This window comes from Haplochromis burtoni, unplaced genomic scaffold (assembly GCF_018398535.1).
Source record: "Haplochromis burtoni strain Fernald_Lab_line unplaced genomic scaffold, NCSU_Asbu1 Contig_150, whole genome shotgun sequence".
In the NCBI taxonomy this organism is placed as follows: Eukaryota; Metazoa; Chordata; class Actinopteri; order Cichliformes; family Cichlidae; genus Haplochromis; species Haplochromis burtoni.
This window is the reverse complement of record NW_024582511.1, coordinates 934,456-958,131: the sequence shown is the minus strand read 5'-3', so window position 1 is coordinate 958,131 and position 23,676 is coordinate 934,456. Positions and strand designations below refer to the sequence as shown.

Below are 23,676 nucleotides of genomic sequence, written 5' to 3'. Positions count from 1 at the left end.
TCTGTGTATGTGGGCTGCTGGCATCACCGCTGATTGCAGCGGGGGAAGCGGCACGTCGTCCGCTTTCTCCTGGATGTCTTTGAGCATTCAGAGCAGCTGCACCTCCTCTCACTCCTCTATTGTTCCTATAAGATAAATTGGAGCTATTGTCATAGACAGAGAAAAGACATTAATTGAAGGTTTTCCTGCCGCTGCTTTTATTGCAACACAAGCTCTCTCTCTCACACACACGCACACACACATGCAAAATCCAGCTTCAAAGTAATTAAACACATTAACACTTCAAGCATAAGCAGAAAAAAGAGAAGCTCTCTTTTGTGTACATTTGCTTCCATTTATCACCCAGGACTGAGCGGAGCGGGGGGAAGCATGAGGATTTAGCATATCTCTGAGACTAAAGTGATGGAGCGGAAAAGAGGAAGGAGAAGAGGAGGAGGGGAAAAAAGGGAAAGAGAGAGCCAATCCGCCTGGGCTCTTTACTCCAGTCGACAGCGTAAAATGTCAGATACTCATCTGGAAATTATTTCCATTTCATACCACTGACATCTTCCCAAGCGGGGACACTGAAATCTAATTAGTTTGACCAGAAAATGGTGACCAAGGTAGCGGAGTGTATTATGCAGGGAGAGGGGTTGCTAGGGCGTGTGAGGGTCCCTGGGGTTAACTGGAACTCAAGAGTGCAGATAAGGGCTACAGGGGGAAAAAACTCAGGAGGGCTACTCCATTTTAAATCGCCCTGACTAATAGAGGCAACCTTGAATTCAGTGTTTCAGCCCTCTGACAGCACCGAAGCCGAGCCTTGCCGAGGGTAGAAGGGGGAAGACAGATAGCGTTTCCTCCTCCGGGGGTTACCCCAGAACTTTTCAAACTTCCCATAAGAGCTGACAAGAAGGCTGAAGCCGCCGAACGATGCCGCAGCTGCAGCTGTTGGTGCTTCAGGGAACTTTTTAAACTGCTAAATGTTTTGTGATGTTTGTCACCCCGGGGAGGTCAGATGGTTAATCATACCAGTCATCTCAGTGCCTCTCAACAAAAACATTACGACCCCGCCCAGTGAGGGATTTGCTTTATGAGGCTTCTGAATGTACCCCGTGCGATCAGGCGCTCCGATCTTGGCGGCAGATCTTTTGAGTAATGCGTGTTGAGAGTTGGAGTTGCCATAGATCACAGTTGTTCAAACAAGGCAGCCCTCACTGGACAACTTTCAGTGTTTACTCAGCACTACTGACGAGTTTCCATGATACTTCAGTCAAATTCAATCTTAATGATTTGGCCCTTGTCGAAATCGCTCAGCACATCACATCACCCCATTTTTCCCCACATCATTCGTGCTGACTACAAGAACTTTTAGAAGCAGATCTTGTCAGTTAGCAGTCATCTTTGTGATGCATCTGGGCAGCTGTTTCCAAGGCCCATCTAAATGAATGAGTTTAAATTTACTGGTCAAAGGTACATAAAAATGCAACTTAATAATGCTACTACACCACATACATTTATTCATGTTACGCAGATGCAGAGGTATACATTTCTATATGACTAGACTGAGTGAATATTTCTGCCACCACACAGCTGACCATGTGTGCCCCTACACTTTGGCAAAGAACACGAGAAATGTAAGGTAAAAAAAAATGCAAGATGTTTTCTGGAAGGGGTTCATCCTCTGGGGAGCTCTAGTGTGTTCAGTTAGTTTCAAAAAAAAAGTTTTTCTTTTTTATAGAAGGGCAAATGCTCAAAATCTCTAATGATAACTAATGATGAAAATAGACCTCACATCAATTGAATTCAATTCAATGTTATTTATACAGTGCCAAATCACAACATCAGTCGCCTCAAGGTGCTTTATGTTGCAAAGTAGACCCTGCAATAACACATACAGAGAAAACCCCAACAATCATATGACCCCCTGTGAGCAAACACTTTGGCGACAGTGGGAAGGAAAAACTCCCTACAGGAAGAAACCTCCTGCAGAACCAGGCTCAGGGAGGGGCAGCCATCTGCCCCGACCGGTTGGGTTGAGACATCGCGCATAAACATTGAAGTCTCTCTGCGTCCCGTCGACATAGTAAAATAGAAATACTGCTGTTGTAGAAATTTTTGCCACTGCTAATTTAAAATATCTTTTTTATTATGTTTTTGAGTTTGAGCTTGTTCTCTTGGTCATAAGGGTCATATCACAGACAGACATACTCTGACAACTTTACCAGTGCATGCTGTGGGCATCAAGCTGCAGAGCAAAGTTTGAGATGAAATGAATGAAAATGATATCAATACAATAAAGCAGTACAAGAAAATAGTCAGATATGAACTGAAAACATGCATTAATATAAACACGGTAACACTCTATGAAAGTAAATGAGTCCCACCAGCTTTAAGTCAAAGTTTGTGTCTAATTGATGTGGTGACAAAGTTCTCAGATAATTACATTTGTGCTTCAGCCACTAATGAGAGTCAGAGGCAGGAAAAGGAGCGAGTCAGCAGCCTTCGCAAACATCTGATCAGCCTTCATGCTGTCTTTGATGAAGATCTGTGCTGAAGGAGCGGCGGCGGTGGTTGCAGCACCCAGCTAATGTCCACCAACAGAGGAAGGCCTTATTAGCCAAAATCGTTATTGATCTCACATCTTAGCCACAACCAACCCTAACCGCCCAAACTCTTCCTCCCATCGTGCTCGCCAATTAGCTCTATCAAAAAAACAAGGCCAATTAGTTCTTGTGCCTAATTAGGACAAACATGACCCCCATCAGCCCTAATTCTGTGATTAGAGTTACAGATCGCTGGGCCGAGGCCCGGATACAGGTTCACGCTCTGATTTGCTCCTGTACTTTTTAATGAGTTCAGTGAGTGTTTTGGAGTTTTGTTAGGTTGTATACCGTCTTTGATCATACAGGTATGTGCATGCATACGTACAGTTTCGTATAACTAAATAAACACATACAGTACTCTGTAAATTAGCAAATATTGCTCAGAGTTAAAGGCCAGTGTTTGAAACTGGATTGAACATTTTTTAATCTCTGCACTTTCTATCGGGTCCTGATACATTTATTGTAATACAGATTTCTGCAGCATTAATTCTATTTGTGCACAATTGCACACCACCTGTTATGTATCACCTGTATCATATTTTATACACTTATTACTTATCACTGCTTTCTGAGACATCTTTAAAAATCATTTGGAACGCATCTATGGTAAAAAGAAATGTTTCCGATTTAGAACCATAGAACCACCATTAGAGCTTTTAGAAGCTCTTATTGTGAGACATTTAAAGTCGTGCTAATGTTACTGCTAACTGGTAATGGCATTTATCTGTCGTGAAAGGAAAGAGATTATTATATCTTTTGAAAAATAGAATATAATAGAATAGCCCTTTATTGTCAGTGTACATGTAGAACAAAATTGTAGAACTAGAAGACTTCATTGGTATCTGTATTCTCATACAGTTAACAAAGCGTACCAGTTCTTCTGAAGGGACAGGTGGCCAAAATTTGGAAAAAACACAAACCGTGTCAATATATGAATAGAAACAAGTAAAAATGTCAAACATCATTAAATAGATACATGTATTTACATTTTTTCCACCTAATTGTAACACACAGATGTGATGTACGGTATTTTTGACCAGACTTGCCTGCTTTCATTTGAAATGAGGCATGAAACAACAGTTTGATTGAACTGTGCTATGACTGCAAAGATCGAACAGAAGGTGAGCTTCCTGTTTATCTCCTGTTACTCTTGTAAACATCACCTGTTCAAAGATGGCTCCCCTGAGAAAAACACTCCACTCTGACAGTGTCGGAGAACTCACGATGACAAACAGTGACAGACAGAGGGGCTGAACCTTCCAGGAGGAACATCTGTAACTCTGTTTGGCAGGGTTAGTGCAAGATTGACTTATAGACAGAACAGATTATTTTGAAATAAATGGGTTTAAAAGTAAAAAGCTTAAAGTTGAAAATAAGGGAGGTCACTGAAGACCTGCCTGAATTAACCTGTCCTCTATCATTTGATGGCATTCTTTAACATGTAGAACCGTGAACACAAAAACCCTTATACTAAACATTAAGTGAACAAACCCTTGTTATAGACTTTTTATAAACTTGTGCAGAGTCTCGAGATCAGAAAGGAGAACAGCCTGCATAGAAAACACACCAAATCTCAGCTGTTCAAAGCACTTTCAGCTCAGTTGTGGCACTGGCACGATCTGCTCTGGTAGCCAGATGTGGCCCAACAGCACACCTCAAGTTTGCCACCCAAAACTCAAGCCTTGCTTTGAGTTAGCAGGATTAGCAAAAGCCAAATGTGGCCTAAAGGAAACTGTAAGTGCAAGGCCACTTTTGGGCCAAATGGTGATTGCTGTGTGGGAGGACTAGCTTTAATTATGAGATCAGATTTGACACCGTCTGTGGTGGCCTGCATGCATTACCTGGCCTGTAATCTGTTTGTCAGGGGAGCAGGATGGGTAAGATCAAATTTCCTGGAAGTCCAGAGAGTGTGAAGCTTTTTGGGCTTAGCCTCTGTTTTGATAGTGACAACTTGAAAGCTTCGGTTTAATCTGCCTAAATCTGCAATCATGTAAATCTGTGTCACATTAGCTATTTTAAATAATTTAGGTCATAAGTACTGTAAATATCAATCCCTCAAATTACAATTGAAAGTAACTTCCATGCATGTGTATAACCAGGAGGAAATGCTGGCGTGTAAATGCTGCCTGCCAGTATTCCCTTGTTCAGTGGGCGCTGGTTAAAATGCTACAGAGCCGAATGTAATATTTGCTCCTGGAAGACTTTTATAATAAAGTTTCTACTGTTCTCCCACCGGCAAAGTCGATGGCAGTGATCGCAGCTTTAGTTTAACAAAGTTCCCGTGCACACAGTAGTCCAGCTGAACTCAAGTGCTGAGTCCTTCGTCTGTTGTTGTGGAAGTGAGTCAAGTTTGGAGTGTGTTCAGCTGTACAGCTCTGAGGCAGTCCGTGCTCTATAAGCCTCCTGCTGACATGACGTTTGGAGGCAAAGCACTTATTAAACAGCCGCTCTGAACTCGGCAGCCACTCGCACATGACTTAACATTTTTGCAAGCACCTTGCTTTTGCATGGGAAGTGCTTAAAAACTAAAATCCATGGCAGCGGCGGCCGTGAGAATACGGGAGGGGAAGCGTTGAAAAAAGACAGAGCGCGTCCGCTACTCAGCACTCCGCGGGATTAGAACGCACACATCAAGCCGCAAACAGACAGAAAAGCCGACTGTAGCTCCTTTTTTGCAAAAAGGAGGCAATGAATTTCAATTATGCATGAAGCAGAGGCCATTTTGGGAAATAAGCGCCATCCCCCAGGAGGACCGCCACCTCCTCTGCCCCCTCTTGAGCCCCTAGCCTCTAGTATCAAAGAATGATCTAATGTCACGCACAGGAGAAAGGTTACTTTCTGCATACGCATTGATATTTCTGCTTCCATCTCTGACCTTTTTCCACTCTAAGCTGTGATTTCTTTAAAATGCGAACTCAGCCCCGCGTCTGTCTGTCAGTCTCCATCTGTCTGCCTCCGTACCTCAGAGGTACCTCAGAGGTACAGGATGAGAAGCTTCAACAACTTACAGAAAAACAAAAAAAGAAAATCCAGATTTGAGAAATCGTGACCGTAATAATCACACACTAAAACACAGATGGGTTTTTTTCTGCAGCCATCATCTTTCATTATGTCATTTTTCTTTTTCAAGAACAAGGCAGTAACAGAATTGTTATTTTAGCCTTAAGTGGCTGTTTGCGAAACCTAATTAATATTTTAATGAACCTGAGCGTGTTTTTCCCTCTTTCACTAAATCAGCTGATCCTGTTTCACGCTCAGCGCCCATCGTTGGATCTGCGCATTCCTTCTGTCAGCAACAAATTCCTGGCACTTTATGAACTATTAGTGACTTTAAAAATACACAGAGCTTTAATTAATTTTCTTCAAATAGAGAGAACTGCGTGTGGATAAAGGGGTAATGACAGTTTTAATCAGCATCTCCTGCTCTTGCCAGCCTGTACACAGCTGAACTGTGACACTGCACTTGCAGTTTTGTTAGATTTTACAGAACAAAAGCATCATTTATGAGATCTTTGGATACATAAATACCAATATTTATTCAGTAAACACATTTATCTGACTGTAGTCAAATGCAATTTACAACCAACTTTGGCTTTTAGCTGCAAACTCTCAGGGGAAATTGTTCTGCTACATAAGACAAAATCCCACAGATGAGCATTAATGCACAAAACAGCAAGTAAAGTTCAACCTAATAAATAACAATAAAAAAGAAAGACTTGCAGACACACATTTGTTACTGCTGGAGGTATTTATATGCATATACCTGGAAAAAAGTGCTAGCCTATAGTAACCGGAATCCAAGCTTTATCATAATAGGATGCAAAGAAGAAAAAGCATCAGAGTCCAGCTTGCTCTCTTCAAATCTGAGAAAGGAAATAATGGGCATATCCATCCCGAACTTAAATACAGATCTTAAATCCTTGTGTCCGTATCCCTGGCCTGTTCAATGAAATTCTGTAGATTTGCAAATGTAATCAAAAGTTCCATCTTCAAAGCTTCATTTGTATTTTAGCCAATATTCATATAGCTAAGGCGACATGGAGTGACAATCAATTCTAAAGCTTCTCTGACTTTTTATTTATTAGCTTTAAAAGGTCCAGGTTTGGGGCCTCATTTGCTGAGATGAGACAACAACAACAACAACAACAACAACAACAACAAGCGACGGGACACTACCTATTCAGCTCAGAATAGCAGACAGACACCGTTAAAGACCATTCCACAAAAAGACACATTACAGGCGCTTCTCTTCACAGAGGTGGCAAATAATAGCATTTTGTCAAAGCTGCTGTTGTGTACAAGCACAAGATGTCCTTTGGCAGCAGTGTGTAACCCACTGGGTTATGACAATAGTGAGATGGGGCTGCCACTGCAAATATATTTTTCTGCAGTGGTTGAGTGTGATGTGCTCCTTTTAACCCAAACTTTGAGAAAACACCAAAAAACACTCTTTCTAACCCTAACCGAGTAGTTTAAAGTGTCTAAACCTCACCCAAGAGTAATAGTGGAAACAAAAGCAGGACAGGACTTGAACTTATCCCACCCAAATCCTTAAAACCTCCTAATGTGGATCGCTATTGTTGCAGCTGGTGCATCAAGCCCAGACTAGAGTTTATTATTTATTATCTCAGGCTTTTTATGTGAAACCTCTGCACCGTAATGTCATCTTCATCTCCCACCTTTCCTCGCGCTGCTGTTTCCACGGTACTCATGCTTTCTCTTCTCTGTTTTATTGTGTCTCTCTGCAGATCTCAGGCCTCTTCCCGACGTGGCAATGACCGGTAAATGCACCCGGGAGTGCACCGAGTTTGGCCACTCTGACTCCTGCTGGATGCCCGGCCAGCCTTCTCCCAACCGCAAGGTATCCAAGAATGCCCCCAAGCTCTCCACCTTCGTGCCTTACCAAGAGATGGACGGGCAGGAGCAGCTGATGGCCAACGGCAGCCCCAAGCCCCTGCCGATGGAGGAGCGTGGACCAGGTGGTGGCGGCGGTGGCAGCAGCTCCAAAGTGGCCAACATGCGTTTCATGACACCCTACAGCAGTGCCTACCCCAGTGGCGGAGATTCATCCAGTAAAGACTGTGGCATGGAGGAGATCCCGCTGAGCCAGGCGGTGGAGTACCACTCAGCTACCACTCCAACCGGCCAAACCTCCAAGAGGGAGATCTACCTGTGAGGGCACAGCTCTCCACCTTAAAACCCACACTCATCGCCCAGCGCTCCCCACCGTGCCCTGCCGCTGCTCGCCACCACCTGTCGCGCCCCCTCACAGCTGCCCCCTGTGCCTATAACTTGCTGTGCCACAGCACCTACTCCCCCTTTTACCTTTTTTATAAATGCATCTACCTACAAGGCTTTAGCCCCCTCCACCTCTACCCACAGACACCCCCACCCCCTGCAAAAACCAATCACATGTAAAATAGAAGAAATTCAAAATCAATTAATGAAAATGCGGCTTGAGCTGCTTTGGAAGGAATGTAAACTACACCACTTGTTGTGATAATTTAAATGGGAAACTATTTAGCTACTCACGTTTTTCAGCTGGATTTTTTGTGTTGCTTTAGCTTTGTTGCTGTGTGGGACCGGAAAACGGAAAAAAAAAAAAAACAAACCTTCCGGGGGGTGAAGGGAAATAACTTCTTGTAAATCCTACTTAAGTATACTGTGTATTGCTATCTATCCTCATTTTCTTTTTTTGGATTTACTTTTCTTTCTAGTTTTTCTCTGTCACCTTCGAAGACACAGGGAAATATTACGTTTTTAAGCCAAGTTGCATCAAATCAACTGGCTTGTTTTTGTCAGGAGCAGCTCATCGTTAACGTGAGACATTTGTAGAAAGACAGCTGTTTTCCAATCTTGAGATATTTAGGGTTTCTTTTCTTTATTTTGCTGTGGAGAAGTCTTTTTTTTCATTGTACAGGCTGTAAATATTACAAACAGTGACAGTGGAAACTGCTGTGGCAGAGCGGATCCGTGGCCGTTAATCTTTCTGCAGCTCTTCATGTAACACTGGACTGAAAATGGTTGCATGTAGAGAGAAATGATGCCGTGGCATTCGCCGTCACACTGCAGGAACCTGGACTCTTGAGCATCACCAACGGTGCCGAGTTACAAACACAAGACTTTTTAATCATTTTTCCTCTGCTGTCCAACACTGGAACACGGTGGAATTTACGTTAACGAGGAAGCAGAAACATTAGAGGTGCACCGATACAACTTCATACAGAACTGAAGGAAACCTAAGTGCTTCTTTCAGAGTCTCAGAATCTAAGAAGCGATTATATTATTCATGCTGTTGTCAGTAGTATACCATAATATGATAAACTTAAACATGAATGTTACAGAAGGGTATCCAAAAATAGTCAAATGATGGTTTTCTTGCATCAAACTGATCATTTTTCTTTCTGGCATCGAATTATCTTCGATGCCATGATACATTCACATGTGAGAGACCTAAAAGTTTAAAGTGCTCAGCTTAAGGCAGCATTGTTCATTGTAAAGAAGAAATGATTACTCTGTTTATTGTGCAGTTTCTGATAACGGATTGATTACGAGCATTTGCATTAATGAAGCCGAAAAGGTTAAAAAAATTTAAAAAAAGCTTTTCAAATTAGTTAGAGTTTCGGCTTCTCCAGTCTGAAGACTTCCTGCTTTTCTGTATATCATTCTGAACTTAAGTGAGTAGCTTTTAGTTTGTCCAGTGGCTCCAGATCTCACAGATCTTTTGAGATTAAAATTTATAATCCAGTTGATCCAAATAAACAACTCAATAAAGTGTTAATGGAGAATCGTCATAGCTGTAGCTCTAGTCCGTGACAGCCTGTAAGCTTTTATTTCAGACTCAATAAAAAGTTTGCCTTGTGACATCACAGGAAAGGTTTAGAAGGAATTCAAATACCAGGGTTCACACTCCAGGGAGCAGAACATGACCTGTGCATTGCAATCTGTTGGATCTCAACATTTCTGATGTTTGCATCATCCCCAAAGAACATGAATGTCCAGGCATTATTTCATAAAAATCTTCTTGTAGTTGTGAATCAAACCATAATCATCCTTGAGATTCATCCTCGGAAGACCATGAATATCCACAGGGAGTGTAATATTGCTCTGTTTGCTACCACTTTAGGGTCAAAGTCACTGCCTACAATTAGTGCTACATGAGTATCTGTATTCATGCAGTCAGTGTCTACTGTTATCACCATGCCTGCTTGCAACTACATGACACCAAGGTCGCTGCTGACCATTGTCCAGGGCAGAGTTGTGACTAGACTACATTCAATTCGATGTCTATAAAAAAGGATCACCCAGCCTCATGACTCATGGAGCTTACAGTGTTGTAAGGTGGGGTGGGTGTGGCTTAGAAGGTCGACCAGGTCATCTACTAATTAGAAGGTCGATGGTTCCATCCCTAGCTGCTCCAGTCTGCATGTCAAAGAACTGGTATATTCGGAACCATGACGTGTGAATAGATAGGAAGCACTTAGGCGTGCAGTAATGGGTGAATGAGGCTTGTAGTATAAAGTGCTTTGAGTGCTCAAGGAGAGTAGAAAAGCGCTTAATAAGTATGAGGCCATTTACCATTTTAAAGCGTGCAGGAAGCATTACTGATTTTATTTGCTTCTTCAGAGGTGATCATCATCAGCATCACATCCATGTCGCACTTCTTACCACTGCTAGCTTGGAAGGCCACAGCGTCGGGAGCTCACTTTTAGAAAGTATTTGAATATAATCTAAGATTAATGATTTCCAAAATCTTCACTTAATCTTTCAAAGCTTAGCAGAGAGCGGAGATGTTGTTCGCGATGCCTGTTTTGTTTTTGGAGGCAGTCCCACAAGCACAAAGCAGCTGTAGGTTTCCTGATGCTGACAGTCCACAGAGTGTTATGGCTCCTTTATCCTTTACAGCTGTGGTGGGCTTCAGTGTGCTTGTGGTGACTGTGGTGAATGTTTCCCTGCTGTTTTTCGAGCTTGAAGGAAGAGCTCTCCAGTCTTTGTCGCCGCTCGTTATTTCCCACCTCTTTACCTTCTCAGTGTGAGGCCGAGCCGTGCGGCGTTTAGCAGAAGTATTTATTAAACCTGTTAGCTGTGTGCAGCGGGGGAGGTGGCTGCCATTTCCTGCAGTGCTGAAGTCGCATAGGAATGCAGGATTAATGACACCTGTACAGGCTCGAGTCCGCTAACACCCTCTCGGCACAGCACAGCACAGCACAGAAACTCTAATTACAACCCGAGGCTCGGCACATTACCGGCAATAATTTGCACCAGTAAAAGTGAGCTGGTTTGGAAGTTCATTCATTCTGAGGCTCATGTTAATGGCTGCTGAGGATAATGTGAGATTTCACCTGTAGTGATGCACGCCAGCTGGGAGTGGATGGATGAAAGGAAAGGCACAGTGAGAGAGTGTGCTGCAAAAAAATCTCCCGAACAAGTCATTTAGTCTCACACTGAGCTGGAAAGTCATAAAATAAAGAAAAAACTGTGGTGAGATTATTTTCATCAGCGTCCATCCCTACCTGGGATTTACCTGACAGTTTCTCAGGCAACTGATTAAAACATTTACATTTACTCTGATGTATATTTTCATGAAGGCTTGTATAACTCCAACCTAGAATCAAGGTCAGATGTTGAGTTTTATTGAAGAGCCATTTCAGAACATGCACATATTCACCCACAGAACTACTTCCAGCAAAGTACAACTGATGGCTGAAATTAAGCAACATATTTTCAGAATTTACAAGAAAGTCGTTCAATTTTGTTCACTTTTCTCAAGGCCCTCTCTTTTATTTTTATTCTCTTTTATTCATGTCCCCATATAAAACTACTACCCATAAACGCAGACAGTAAGATAGGCATTAACCAGTCCATGTGTGATTGTCAGCTGCATCAGAAGAATCCACAGTCTGTGAGACTCTCGGCTAATAGAAGCATGGCCGCCTCTGTTTGTGTCACCAGAGAGATAATCACATAACACAAAAACTCGGCTTTGCATTTAGTCTGAACACAGCGTAACATGCACCTTTTTCTTTTTGCATTTTTGGGCCTGGAGAAGAAATAGTAATGCACATCTACTAGGTGTCCATAATTAGAAATTTCAAATTATAAATCCCTTTGCCTTAACAGCTTCATCAAATTACGACTGTACAGAGAATATAACTCTTCATGTCTTCTAATAATTGTTGAAAGGCGCTACAAAATCTGGTAATGTTGCAAAGACTGGTTAAAATGAAAAGTGCATGTGCAGACTCTGCATCCAAAAAAACAGATTTTGATCTGTAATCTGAATACCAGCAGATTTGCCTGACCCACTCGATTCTGGAAGGAGACAGATGTCCCTTTGGGCTTCCGTCAGGAAGGGCGTTCAGCATTAAAAAAATCTAACAAATGAAACGTGCGGAGCTGCTCACTGTGACGAGCCATTGTGAAAAAGAGAACAGCTGACAGTAGCTTTATCCACAGATTTGTCAGTCCATCAATTAAAAAAGAAAATGTTCATTTTAATTAAAAAAAACCTCTTCAGTTAATCCTACACATATATGGGACTTATACATGACGGATATTAAATTCTGCTAGAAAGTGAATCTGCCTCATGTTGTCATTTCCAGAACTGCTCCCTTCCAGAAAAAGGCAACAGATTTGTGACTGTCTCACTCACACGAGCACAAAAGTCTTGATGAGCCTAAATGACTAGTCATTAATGTTTTACAGCATGTGACATGAACATCCTTTTCTCACAATCAAAGAGGGAACATCAAAGCGATGCCAACAAGCTGAGATGCCAGCGAAGAAAACACGGCAAATTGGGGCTATCGGAAGGGTCACGCAGAGGTCGTGTTATTGTTCTATTAGGCAAACAGTCGCCTTCACCAAGAGTTTCACAGTGATTCATGGCGCTGCCTTTTTGCTGGTGTTTTTGATGCATAATTGTTTCTTATTTTAGCATTTAGCATTTGGTGTATTGAAGCTCTCCGTGTGGGCTGTGTATGGTTCAAAGCGAGGTTTCTCTGTTGCCTCGACAATATTTGATTTTTGATTGATGCATCTCCCTCTTAAGAACCTGCACACACGGTCACTGTGTTCTGCATATAAGTCAGCCATCATTCAGCCACCATTCAGTCCTCACTGTGACACAGATTTAGAGTTCATAGGCCCCAGCGCCGCTCCTTGCCTTCCCCGTTCTTCCTCGGGTGATTTAAAGCTCAGAGCTCGGATTGATTATTTACAGGCCAACCTTAGAGGCCCATGTTGACTTTCCTCCTTCCTTTTCCCCTTGCCATGCTTCAAATTCAGCGTGAGTGAGTAATTATATTATTTTCTGTGATGCTTACCCACAGCCTGGATGGGCGATAAACTCCCAAGTGCCCGACATCTTATGCTGTGCAAGGCAAAGATAGGGGAGAGGGGGAGAGGTCATATAGCATCGGTATGACCTCAGCTCTTTCGCAGCAATTAACCCCAGACAAAGAAAAATGAACCCTGGTAATACCTGATGACCTTTGGTGAACTCTGCTGTCGCTGTTTGCTCTTTAGGCCTCCCGTAGTTTTGCTTGTGCATTAAAGCAAACGCGGGTACTGCTGGCATGTTTGCACAGTCACATCAGGCTTACGATGCTTATTACAGGCATGAAGAAATGTGTCAGGGCTTGAGCGTTCCTATATTAGAGGTCCAAAAGTACGTGGACACGTAAATGTTCGCGTCTTATTGTTAAACACGTGGTTATAATAACAACCTCTGGAGCTGAAAAATGAAGCAAAGTGTGAACTGTCAGAACTCCCATGTTTACTGCAGCCTTGTGGACAGCGTCCTCCAGTTCTAGGGTGAATTATAATTACTATTATTATCATCATTATTTTAATATTATTATCATTTTAAATTCATATGGGTGTGTGGCCACTTTGATTGACCAAATTAGCCATTCAGTACCGGCTTGTCCTCACCTTTGTTAATCTGAGTCGCTAAACTGGACTTCTCAATTGTAATTGTGCTGTCGGTGTACTTTGAGCATTTCTAATGGGCTTACTGGACAAATGAAATAGCTTACATTGCGATACAGCCCATACAAGAAGACTTTGCTTCCACTGTGATGTATGAATTTCAGTATTTCATTTGTATCTTAGCAGATGAGTGGGTCTGTGTGTTGAGGTGGAGTGCTAAGTAATCAGCTTACTATGATGCTTCAAAATGTGGAGCCCACAGCCAATGGGAGAGGTCATGGTGGCTACATCCATCCATATACAGTCGATTACATCATCATGGGTACCAGCAGATTTTGGAACCCAGTAACAGAAATTTGCAGTTGTTTGGTAACAAAGCCTGTCATGTGGTCCAGCTTATCCCAAAGGTGTGAGCTGTGGTTGCGGTCAGGCTCGGGTTACAGCAGAGTGGGAAAACCATTTTGAGAAAATCTTTCTTCTTCTGTTCTTTTTTCAAGTAAAGCACAGAGTCAAACTATGAAGTTCAAAAAAATCTGAAAAAAAATGTTGATTAGTTCAGATACAACCAGCCATATCATATACGGAACAGTCATTTCAGACTTTTTTGCAATGTTAGGTAAAAACCCCACGTCAAAAGGAGAACCAGCAAGAACTTGGCAACAGTCAGTGTTGGGTGTAACACATTACTGTAATCACATTACATCTTTCAGTAATGCAGAAATGTAATGTGGGTGTATGCAGACTCCAGCCCAGCAGCCAGAGACTGAACGTCAGCAGGTAACAGAGGCAGTGATGAGCAGTCAGGGTTACACCTCAGTTTCTACCTGTTCATGTTTCTAAACTAGAATCATTGTGGCGATGGCTTTGAAGTCTCTTTTCCATCTTTGCTTTGTGCTGTGTTCATATGTAAATACTGAAGGATCGTATATCCTCATCAGGAATAAGGATTTATGTTGGTGTGTGGGACTGTAGCGTGAGGTTTACATTAACTGGTGATTATGAGACAATGTGTTTCAGATACGCCTGCATAGTAACAAGAAATTAATAAATGAGTAGTGTAACAAATTACTTTCTCTGGTGAGCATACTGCATTACTTTTAAGAAACATGACAAGTAATGTGTAATGCATTACTTTTTTTAAGTAAAACAGGGTTCCAGTGAGGAAGGAGAAATTCTTTTTACTATAAAGACCCGTAAGCCAACAGAGCCAGGCTCAGGGAAAGGCAGCCATCTTCTGTGACTGGTTTGGTTGTTAAAGGTCTCTGTACTCCTCTTCTGTGTCCTCACAAACAAGACAGTCCTCCAGCAGACTGGGCCTACAGCAGCATAACTAAAGGAGGGTTTAGGGTCACCTAATCCAGCTTTATTAAAAAGGGATGATAATCTGAGGCTAATATTAAAAGTAGACACAGATTTTTATTTATTTATTTATTTATTGGAGAGGGGGCACGATCTAAAACATTGCATGACCATAAGTGTTTGGTGTCTCAAACAAGCACTTCCTGCTCCCTGGTGGAACACGTGAACCCCAAAATCCACCACCACCCATCAGCCCCTAGCAGAACACAGGTGTCTCTGCATGCAGTGCACTCACATCCTGCTGCTTTTAAATAGAGGGAGCTTTCCAGTTACAGAAAAAGAGTATATCTGTGTTTATTTCTGATTCTGCCAAAGTATAGAATATTAGATATTCCAGAATAAATATAGATGATAAAAATATTCAGCTGGGCCTGAGAGAAAGAAATAAAACAGCAATTTAATGTATAATCTTTTTATGGAGCTTGAGTCAGCTGCAGTTCGTCCTTTCAGTCAGCAAACACAGACATGAGGAGCTTTATAAAAAAATCGGATGCGTTATCAAATATAAGCATCTCTAAGGGAAAGGATATTGATCAGAAACTGTATTTGACATTCATAGCTGAGTGCAACTTAATGCATATGTATCTACAGTTTTCGTTCCTTTTTCCGCCTTCATACTTCTGTGCAGCTTTTACTAATAAAACGCAGCAAGTTTACCTCTCAAAATCATTCGTGAAAACTGTTTTAGGATTAAAACGCAGACCTTAAATTAAAAATGTGCTTTTTGCCATTTCAAAATGTTTTGCCACCAAAACAAAAAAAACATTGGTTTACCCTTGATGTATTATTAACAGCTAAAGTGCCCTACCATAGTTTGCTTCTGAAACACTTTATAGACTGATTCATGACTCCAACACATAAACATCTCCCAGGAACGGTTTATTTTTAAAATACACATTGGTTTACTACTGACAGGCATTATTTATGTATGAAATCCACAGCTGTACTTAACAGTGGAGAAAAGTTTGCTTTCCTAAAACGCAGACTGTGTCTCAAGTCGTCAGACTCTTAAAGCTGAACTTATTTATAGTCATTGCTTAACAATGACACGAGTCGTTGTGACATACCTTTGACATACACGTGTTACCAACTCTCGAGCCTTGCTCATGGTTTTTTTTGGCGCTCTCACCTGAAGCTTAAATTCACTTTAAAGAAGCAAAAAAGAAGCAATCTAATCTTCCAAGGCTAAGATAAAGGATTATGTTGAACTCTAAATCATGAAAAGTCACTCAAATTTCAACACAAAGATCAATGGACAAGCAACAACCAGCTCTTAACTGGATGCTGTTGCTTTGTACAACAGTCCAGAGTTGTTCATTAGATCAGCTTTAGGAGAGTACAGTTTGAGACGCAGTCTGTAGTTCCTACTTTTAAAACCTTTTCATGAACAGCCCTGATCCAGCTGTGAAACTCTGGTGGTCCCTTTATGGATCACGTCTATATCTGTGAGTTCAGCTGAACGGTGGATTTTACAGTTTGAACAAAAGGTGAATGTTTTTGGTTTGCGAGTTACTCGGTTTTGCAAAAGGTTCACTTTGTTCTAACACACAACGGGATTGATTTAATTCAGCATTTTTCCCTCCTCGGGCTGACTCTGTCAGCGGTGTCGAGAGTCTGTCGGTAACATAACGACTCAGTGAATTCATCTTTCCTCTCTCTTTCTTCTGTCCACTTATATTTAGACCGGAACCACTTTGTGGCTCTCGTGTAATCAGTGTTTTTATATCTGGGGCGTTTGCATTGATAATTGTGTTTAAGTCACAGAAATAAACGGCAGCTTTCATCACATTTAACTCAAAGGGAAACAAAAGACCTCTGTTTATTTTTGAAATTCTTCATTACTGCCACATCTCTGCTTTGCCGGATCTATTTAAGGGTCAGTTTTACGCTCAATGTTGACTTTTGTAAACAACTTTAAAGAGGCTGAACTAAGTGTACTTGAACCGTCATGACTTTTACCACTTTGAGCACCAGAAGCCTGGGTCCTACATTGAATATTACTGCATCAGACTCTAAACTCATGTTTGAGGTTTAGTTATTATTTTTGATGAAAAGACCATTTGGCCACCATTTGAACGCCATTGTCACCATGCTAATTTGATTTGCGTGACGGTAACCGGTGGATTCTTTGTCTTGCACTTCTGGAGTGCAGAAGTCTACAGAATAAAGGCGGGCGATCACATGAGAGCTGCAGACGAGTTCCACATGAAATCACGTGATAGACTTTGGAGTGGCTTGCTGTTTTTTGGTTGTGTATTATACTGAGGCTGGAGTCTCCGCAGTCGAAGCTTCAGCTGAGCATGAAACAAACCAACTTTATAAATATTATACATTTTTGTTGTTGTCACAGTTGTTTTATCAATGTTATGGAATCAACACTGCTATAGACATACTGTATGAATATAAATGGTTGTTGCTGTTTTCTTACCAGACGCGGCATGTAAATGATGATGATGATATCTGTTTTCTGAGCAGGCAGACTGGACTCTGTGTTTTCTATTTCTTTACTCCATCATGACTGAAAGCCAGACCCGGCAAGCTGAATGGAGAATGTGAAAGTTTAGAGTTATTTTGCGATTACACAATCAATAAAATTAAATGTTGATTTCCCAAAACATAAAACAGTTGATCTCGACAATAAGACGAGAGCCACGTCTTGGTTTGCGTGAAATGGATCTTTGTCGACGGTGCCTGCAGACACCTTTACCATTATGCGATCTCTTTGGGTGATGCAACAGAAAAAGGGGAAGAATACAAAATTACAGAATCACGTACTTATCTCACGTAACTACTTCGATTTTTCTGGTAATGATGAGCAAAGGATGTGACATCTGGAGAGAAACTAAAGTAAACAGAATTTCTTGGAGCTCCTAAAGTGCTAATCTGTGCTTTTTATGTGTTATTTTGTGTGCTGAAATTAAAAGGACTTTAAGGGCTCCATTAAAATTCTTTGAAGAAAGGAATTAATCAGTTTATAATCACTTCTTTTGATGTCATTTATTTATCTCCCAGAGATATCTGATGGTTACAAAAAGAAGAAAAAGAGAAGAAATCGGGACCGCAAATCAGCCAGTGAAAAAATAACTACAAGGTTATCATCATCACACAAAGTGATGTTAGTGGAGATAACTATTGTATAAGGGTTTTTTTGTTGTTGTTGCTTTTCTTTTTTCTTTTTTTTTTGAGAAAGGCAAAGTTATTTATTTGAGATGTGGTTGTGAGAATTTTTTAGGGTCCTAAAATTATTTTGTTGTAACCTTGGAGGTAAAAATCCCAGAAAACAAATTCTAAACGGTGGCATTGGGCTTCCTTGTGTGAAGAATGTTGTAAAGATTCATATTGTTTTAGAAGAGAAGAAAACAGCAGGACAGAACCGCCGAATCACTTTTCGTCTTTACAGGAAGTCCACGTTTGTAGCCTAATTGTTGGTTGGTTATATTTATATAGGAAAAATGCTAGTGATGCCTTGTTTTTTGTACAGTTTTATGTACATGCAAGTGTAGGTTTTTTTTAAAAAAAATGTCAATAAAAAATATATATATATATTCAAACAACATGAAGGAAGTCTGACCTTGAACCTGTAGGATTATATCGTCTCAAGTACCGTAGGCTCTATTAAATGTAGGAGTGATGCGTCAGGCTCAGAGCGGAGGTTGGCAGTGCGCCTCCTCCAGTCACCCGTCTGCTTTACCGCTTTCTGTTCTCTCATGTTCATCTCAGCCGAGTCTTAAGACAAACTGTACATGAATTTTTGTTGTTTTCAGTCTTTTAATTTTCTTGGAGGAAGTTGGGTAATGTGTTTGTTTGAGCCTCATCTGTTCTCTTTTGATCAACATTCGCATGTTTGAATTTGAAAAAAAAAAAATGTGGTCTTTTATTTTTGCTGAGCAAATCAAAGAAATGATATCTTGTAATTACTCCTTCCTTATAGCTTTACAATAAAATACATCAGTCAAAGAAACATCCCGGCTGTCGCTCAGTTTGTCTTGCAGGTGTCAGTCTGCAATGAAATCACGTGTTTTTACTAGAAAACAATGTGGCTTGCTCTTATTGGCCAGCATAAAATCTAGAATACTGGATCCGTTGTTTCTGATTAAGAAATGTTGCTATGCACGTTTCTGCAGTGAATAAATGTCTTTGGCATATTTCTGTGCAGCGCAGGTCAGCAAAGCTCTTGGGACAAATCTGAACGTGCCAATCAAAAACAAAAGCCTCCTGTAAATCTCCCTGCCACTGAATGTGCCAGAGTGCAAAATCACACAAAAGAACCAATCAAATAAATATCAAAAACTGCGACTTGCAGTGCCTTCAACCATTCAACGATGCAAGGGTGGGTGGTGCTGTCCTGAACAATAGCGTATTTTCCCAACGTCAAAATCTCTGATTTTATAAAAGTGGGAAGACATTACAGCCTTCATCACACTTTTAAGAAAATAATCTGAACGAACTCAAATACAAAGACCTACGTTACCTTCATGAAGCAATTCAAATATACAGTAATGCCTTGTAACAGGATGTCTGTGATCCATTTACACTATCACACGTTTAAAGTCACCAACACAGCGTACCAGGCTGAAGCTGTGTTAGAGTAAAATTGTAGGTTATGAGGTGATTTCCAAACAGTTTGCAGTTCCTCATTTTACAGTGAGAGAGATTCACAAGTGAAAAACATTCAAGGTGCTTGCCAATGTTCCAATGAGTGGACCTACCAGCAAATTCACATTGAGGTGGAGCCTGCCTTTGAGCATTGCATGTTCTGATCTCAGACAGGTTAGGATGTTAAATAAAAAACTGGAAACTGGAGAAACACTGAACAAGTGTGGTTTGTTTCCAGGAGAAAAGCCTCTTCTCTCTAAAGACAACATGGCTGCACAGCTTAGCTTAGCAAAGCTCCCCCTGAACAAACCACAAGACTATATATAATAATATTTTGAGGTAAACTCATGCATTGCCATTAAAAAAAAAATGAAAAAAATGAAATAGCAAAATTCTATGTGATAACTTTTTTGTAGTTGTACGTTTATCCACCAGTCTCCACTGATGATGATGACATCATATCCTTGTTTCAGTGGAGGACATTTTATTTATTCTAAAATAGTTATTAGACTGTAAATCTATAAATTCTTAATATTTTTTTTATTTTTTTTAAAAGCCCCATACACTGATGTTTTCACAGCTCACACCACTACAGTTGGATGAGAACGAGCATTTGAAGTCTAAAGTCAGAGAACCAGCAGGTCTAATTTTGCTTTCATGAGTTAGTTTGTTAATCACTTTTTTATTAAGCTGATGCACAAATAACAGCTGACTGAAGTAAATGTGATGCTCTGTGTCCACATGAATACCTTGATAATTTATGTTAAAAAAAAGACACAATTCACACAAGCAAACAAATTTAAAAAAGTGAAAACTTTTATTTGGAGAGAACATTTTAAGAACCAACAAGGTTTATGAAATTAAAAAGAAACATGATTAAGTCATATACCTGCTATATATGCACTCATGCAGTCATCCATAGGTCAATAACTTTGTCATGAAGTGATGAACATAGGAACTGTGCTTAATATTTCTTGTATACCTCTTGTTTCAAAATGTGCAGCTTTTACTTTGAAGGCGACCTGTTGCTGTGTCTAGTTTGTCTTTCTCTTGTTCGCTGATGTCTTGGTGCACAGATCTACATCACACGCCCTCGTCCATATCCAAAGTGACCATATGAAAAACAAAATGTACACATTATTTAGACAATATTTACATCTGAAGAATAAATTCACATGTATAACCATCTATATTTGCTTAACGAGGTCAAGGAAAATAGGGAACACCCACAAACTGGCGTTTCTCATTATACAACTTGAACAACTGCACATGAATTATACTTTTTACATTGCAGACTCCCTTCTGTGAACATTCACTGTACAAACCAAAGTCTAAAATAGTTTCCAGGAAGATTGCAAGGATTTAGGCTCTCAGTCACTGGATGTGCTTTTAGGAAAGCTGAAATGAGTCAGTCAATAAAACTGTGAAAAATAAATAGAAATGGGTTCGATGACACAAAAGAATTTACAACAGCCATTAGCTTGTCACAAGAATGATGTTCATGTTCCTGCTGTTCACTTAGTTAAACACGAGCCTTGTTACATGTGTCGCTTCAGAATGGGGACAATGCCAAGCACAATTTCACGTCGGCTGTCTTTATTTAACACTTTTTATACCTCTGCACAGCCACATCTGCAGACACATCTGTCCCTTCCCATAAACCTGCAGATGCTGAGTCTAAATGAAAGATTGATGGTCAGCCTGATGGAGGGGTTACATAAGGGTTCTGTGTTATGTACCTGGAGTAAATACTCCAGTCTGAAGATGATCATTGAGACCATGACTCTCTTCTTGCCTTCCAAAAGCATGAGAGTCTTTCATGTAGGCATAATAAAAGTAAACCTAACTGCCCATTTTAAGGTCTGTGAATGGAAACAAAGCTTCTGGTTGCACAGATTTATAACATTTTAAATCACACTCTGTGGCTGATTAGCTCAAATTAGCATGCCACTATATCTCTAAACAGTTCAAACAAATCCACCTCCTAAACATCTGCAGCGCTTTAATTTAACAGGCCTGCTGTGTCATGTCGTTCAACAGCTGTAAAAAACAGGATGTTTTGTGTGAAGTTGTGGGACAGATGAAAAGAACTATAGTGATAAAAAATATTAGACTTGTGGAGAGCTGAGACATCAAAGTCACGAACCAGGGCTAACTGAACTAGGACAGTGCGTTACGAGTGAAAATTGTGTTTGGTGGAAACTGAAAATGTAATGCAAGAGCACATCCGAGTTTCAGGTAAGTGCCAGTTTTTGTGCTTTCTCCCTCCCCTTGACTATGGCAGATGGACGCCCCTCTCAGACCCTGCTTCTGCTGGAGGTTTTCCTGTTAAAAGGGTGTTTTTCTTTCCCAGTATTTGGCAATACTGGGAAAGAAAAACACCCTTGCTCAGTGCTTGCTCAGAGGGAATCTTTTTATTGTTGGGGTGTTCTCTGTATTGTCTTTAGCTTACAATATACAGCATTTTGTGGCAGCTGCTGATTTAGTGCTATATAAATAAAACAAGACTGAATTAAAGTAATTAAAGTAATTAAAGTAATTTGAATTGCAAATTACTTTCCAAGTATTTTTTAAACATTTTTTCCTGCAGACAGCAAAATCCCAAACCAAGCGTCAAAACATGGAAATGACATACAAAGGTTCAATCTATGATTTTTTTCAAAATAAAGAGTTAAATCTAATCCCAGCTGTGCCAATGTGGCAATTTGAACATCTATGGCCTCCTGCTGGGAAGGCTGTATTTTCTGATCAATATCAGCTGACAGCAGAACCTCAGGAAACAGCCGACCTCTCTTTCCAAGTGTCCTTTCGTTGGACTTCCATTATTCCTTATTCTGTAGTCCACAAACTTTTGTCCAATTTAAAATAAATAACTTGCATTGGCTGATACCAATAACCTGCTAAAGTGATTAATTTTTTTGTCACATTATTAAGAAGTTCGGAATGATCAAACTTTCAGCTACACTTTGTAACCTATTTGTAGCCTAAATTCCCGGAGGACGACCTCGGTTTCTCCATGGGAAGAAAAAGCAGATTTTGCTGTCCCGGTTTCCCAGCGATGGAGAATGAACAGTTTCCACGGGTATACTTCCTCCCGTTCTCAGCATAAAACGTTTCCGGCTCCATCTTCAGAGTGACTTACAGCCTTTTCAGCGTCGCTCACCTGATGTTCCTAAGGAGTCGTAAACACCTCGCCTCGGTTTCTTCAGCGTTATTGGATTCCACTTCAGGAAATTGACTCGTGAATCCTCAAGTTGCAGAGTGTCATGCCCTAAAGTGAGACACCACCCAATCACATTTCAATAAAAACAAACCCTGTATGTGGCTGTTGTGCACGAGGAATATCAAACAGACTCGGAGGAAGGCACTTTGACACTGTGCTTATAGCGCTGTTGCATCGCATTACAGCAGTAAATTGAAATTCAGGGCAAAATGATTAAATTCATTGCCGCACAATATTTCTGGGAACAACAAAAAGAAAATATTATCACAGCTTGTTTTGAGGAGGATGACACACTTGCAGCAGGTTGCTTTTCTCCCCCCTTTTTTTTCCCCACAGGTTTTTATCACTTTACCCTATTTCTCATCTTCTAGTTTATTTAGACTGTTTGTCTTCACTTGCCTCGTCCTCCTCCTTTTCTCCTCATCCATGCTTTCACTGTTGCAGCCCAAGTCCTGCACACTTCATGCATCTTATCCCCCACATTTAATTTCTCCCTTATTTTTTTCATGCTCTTCTATTTTCTTCTACTTTTTGGTGATTTATACTTTATTCTCACTTCTTTGTCACCTGTTGCCTTTCCTTCACTTGTGTCCTTCCAAACCTTATTGCCCCATCTGGCCTTTTAATTCCCTCAATTTTCTCTCTAATCTTTTTTTTTTGTTGCATTCTTTTCTTCCTTACCAAGTTTTTTCCTTTTTATCTCTTCTCTATTTTCCCTCATCTTTATCGTTTGTTTTCCGTGTTTCCAGTCTTTCCTTCTGTCCCCTCTCTCTCACTGCATCAATGGTTTGTGTGTCCTTGCCTTCATCATTGTTTCCTGTTTGCTCCTTTATTTTTCTCTCCACTTTTACCGTCCATCATATCTTCATTGCCATCTTAACCTTCTGCCTCTTTATCTTTCTGCTTATTCCTGCCTTTCAGCTTCTTTCAGCTCCTGTTTCCTTCATTCCTTCATTTTGACGGCTTTGTTGATTTTTTCCTTCT

General features: G+C 40.7%; 1 protein-coding gene across 1 annotated transcript in view; it reads left to right on the top strand.

Annotated features, from left to right (window-relative positions):
- The window catches only part of LOC102309231 (protocadherin-1), a 225,868-nt gene extending 207,034 nt beyond the window's left edge, over positions 1-18,834 (top strand). Inside the window, exon 5 of the mRNA XM_005931985.3 lies at positions 7,331-18,834. Coding sequence (XP_005932047.1) covers positions 7,331-7,758 — 428 coding nt within the window. The 3' untranslated portion in view covers positions 7,759-18,834. The remainder of the gene's footprint in view (positions 1-7,330) is intronic.
- The last annotated feature ends 4,842 nt before the right edge of the window (positions 18,835-23,676 follow it).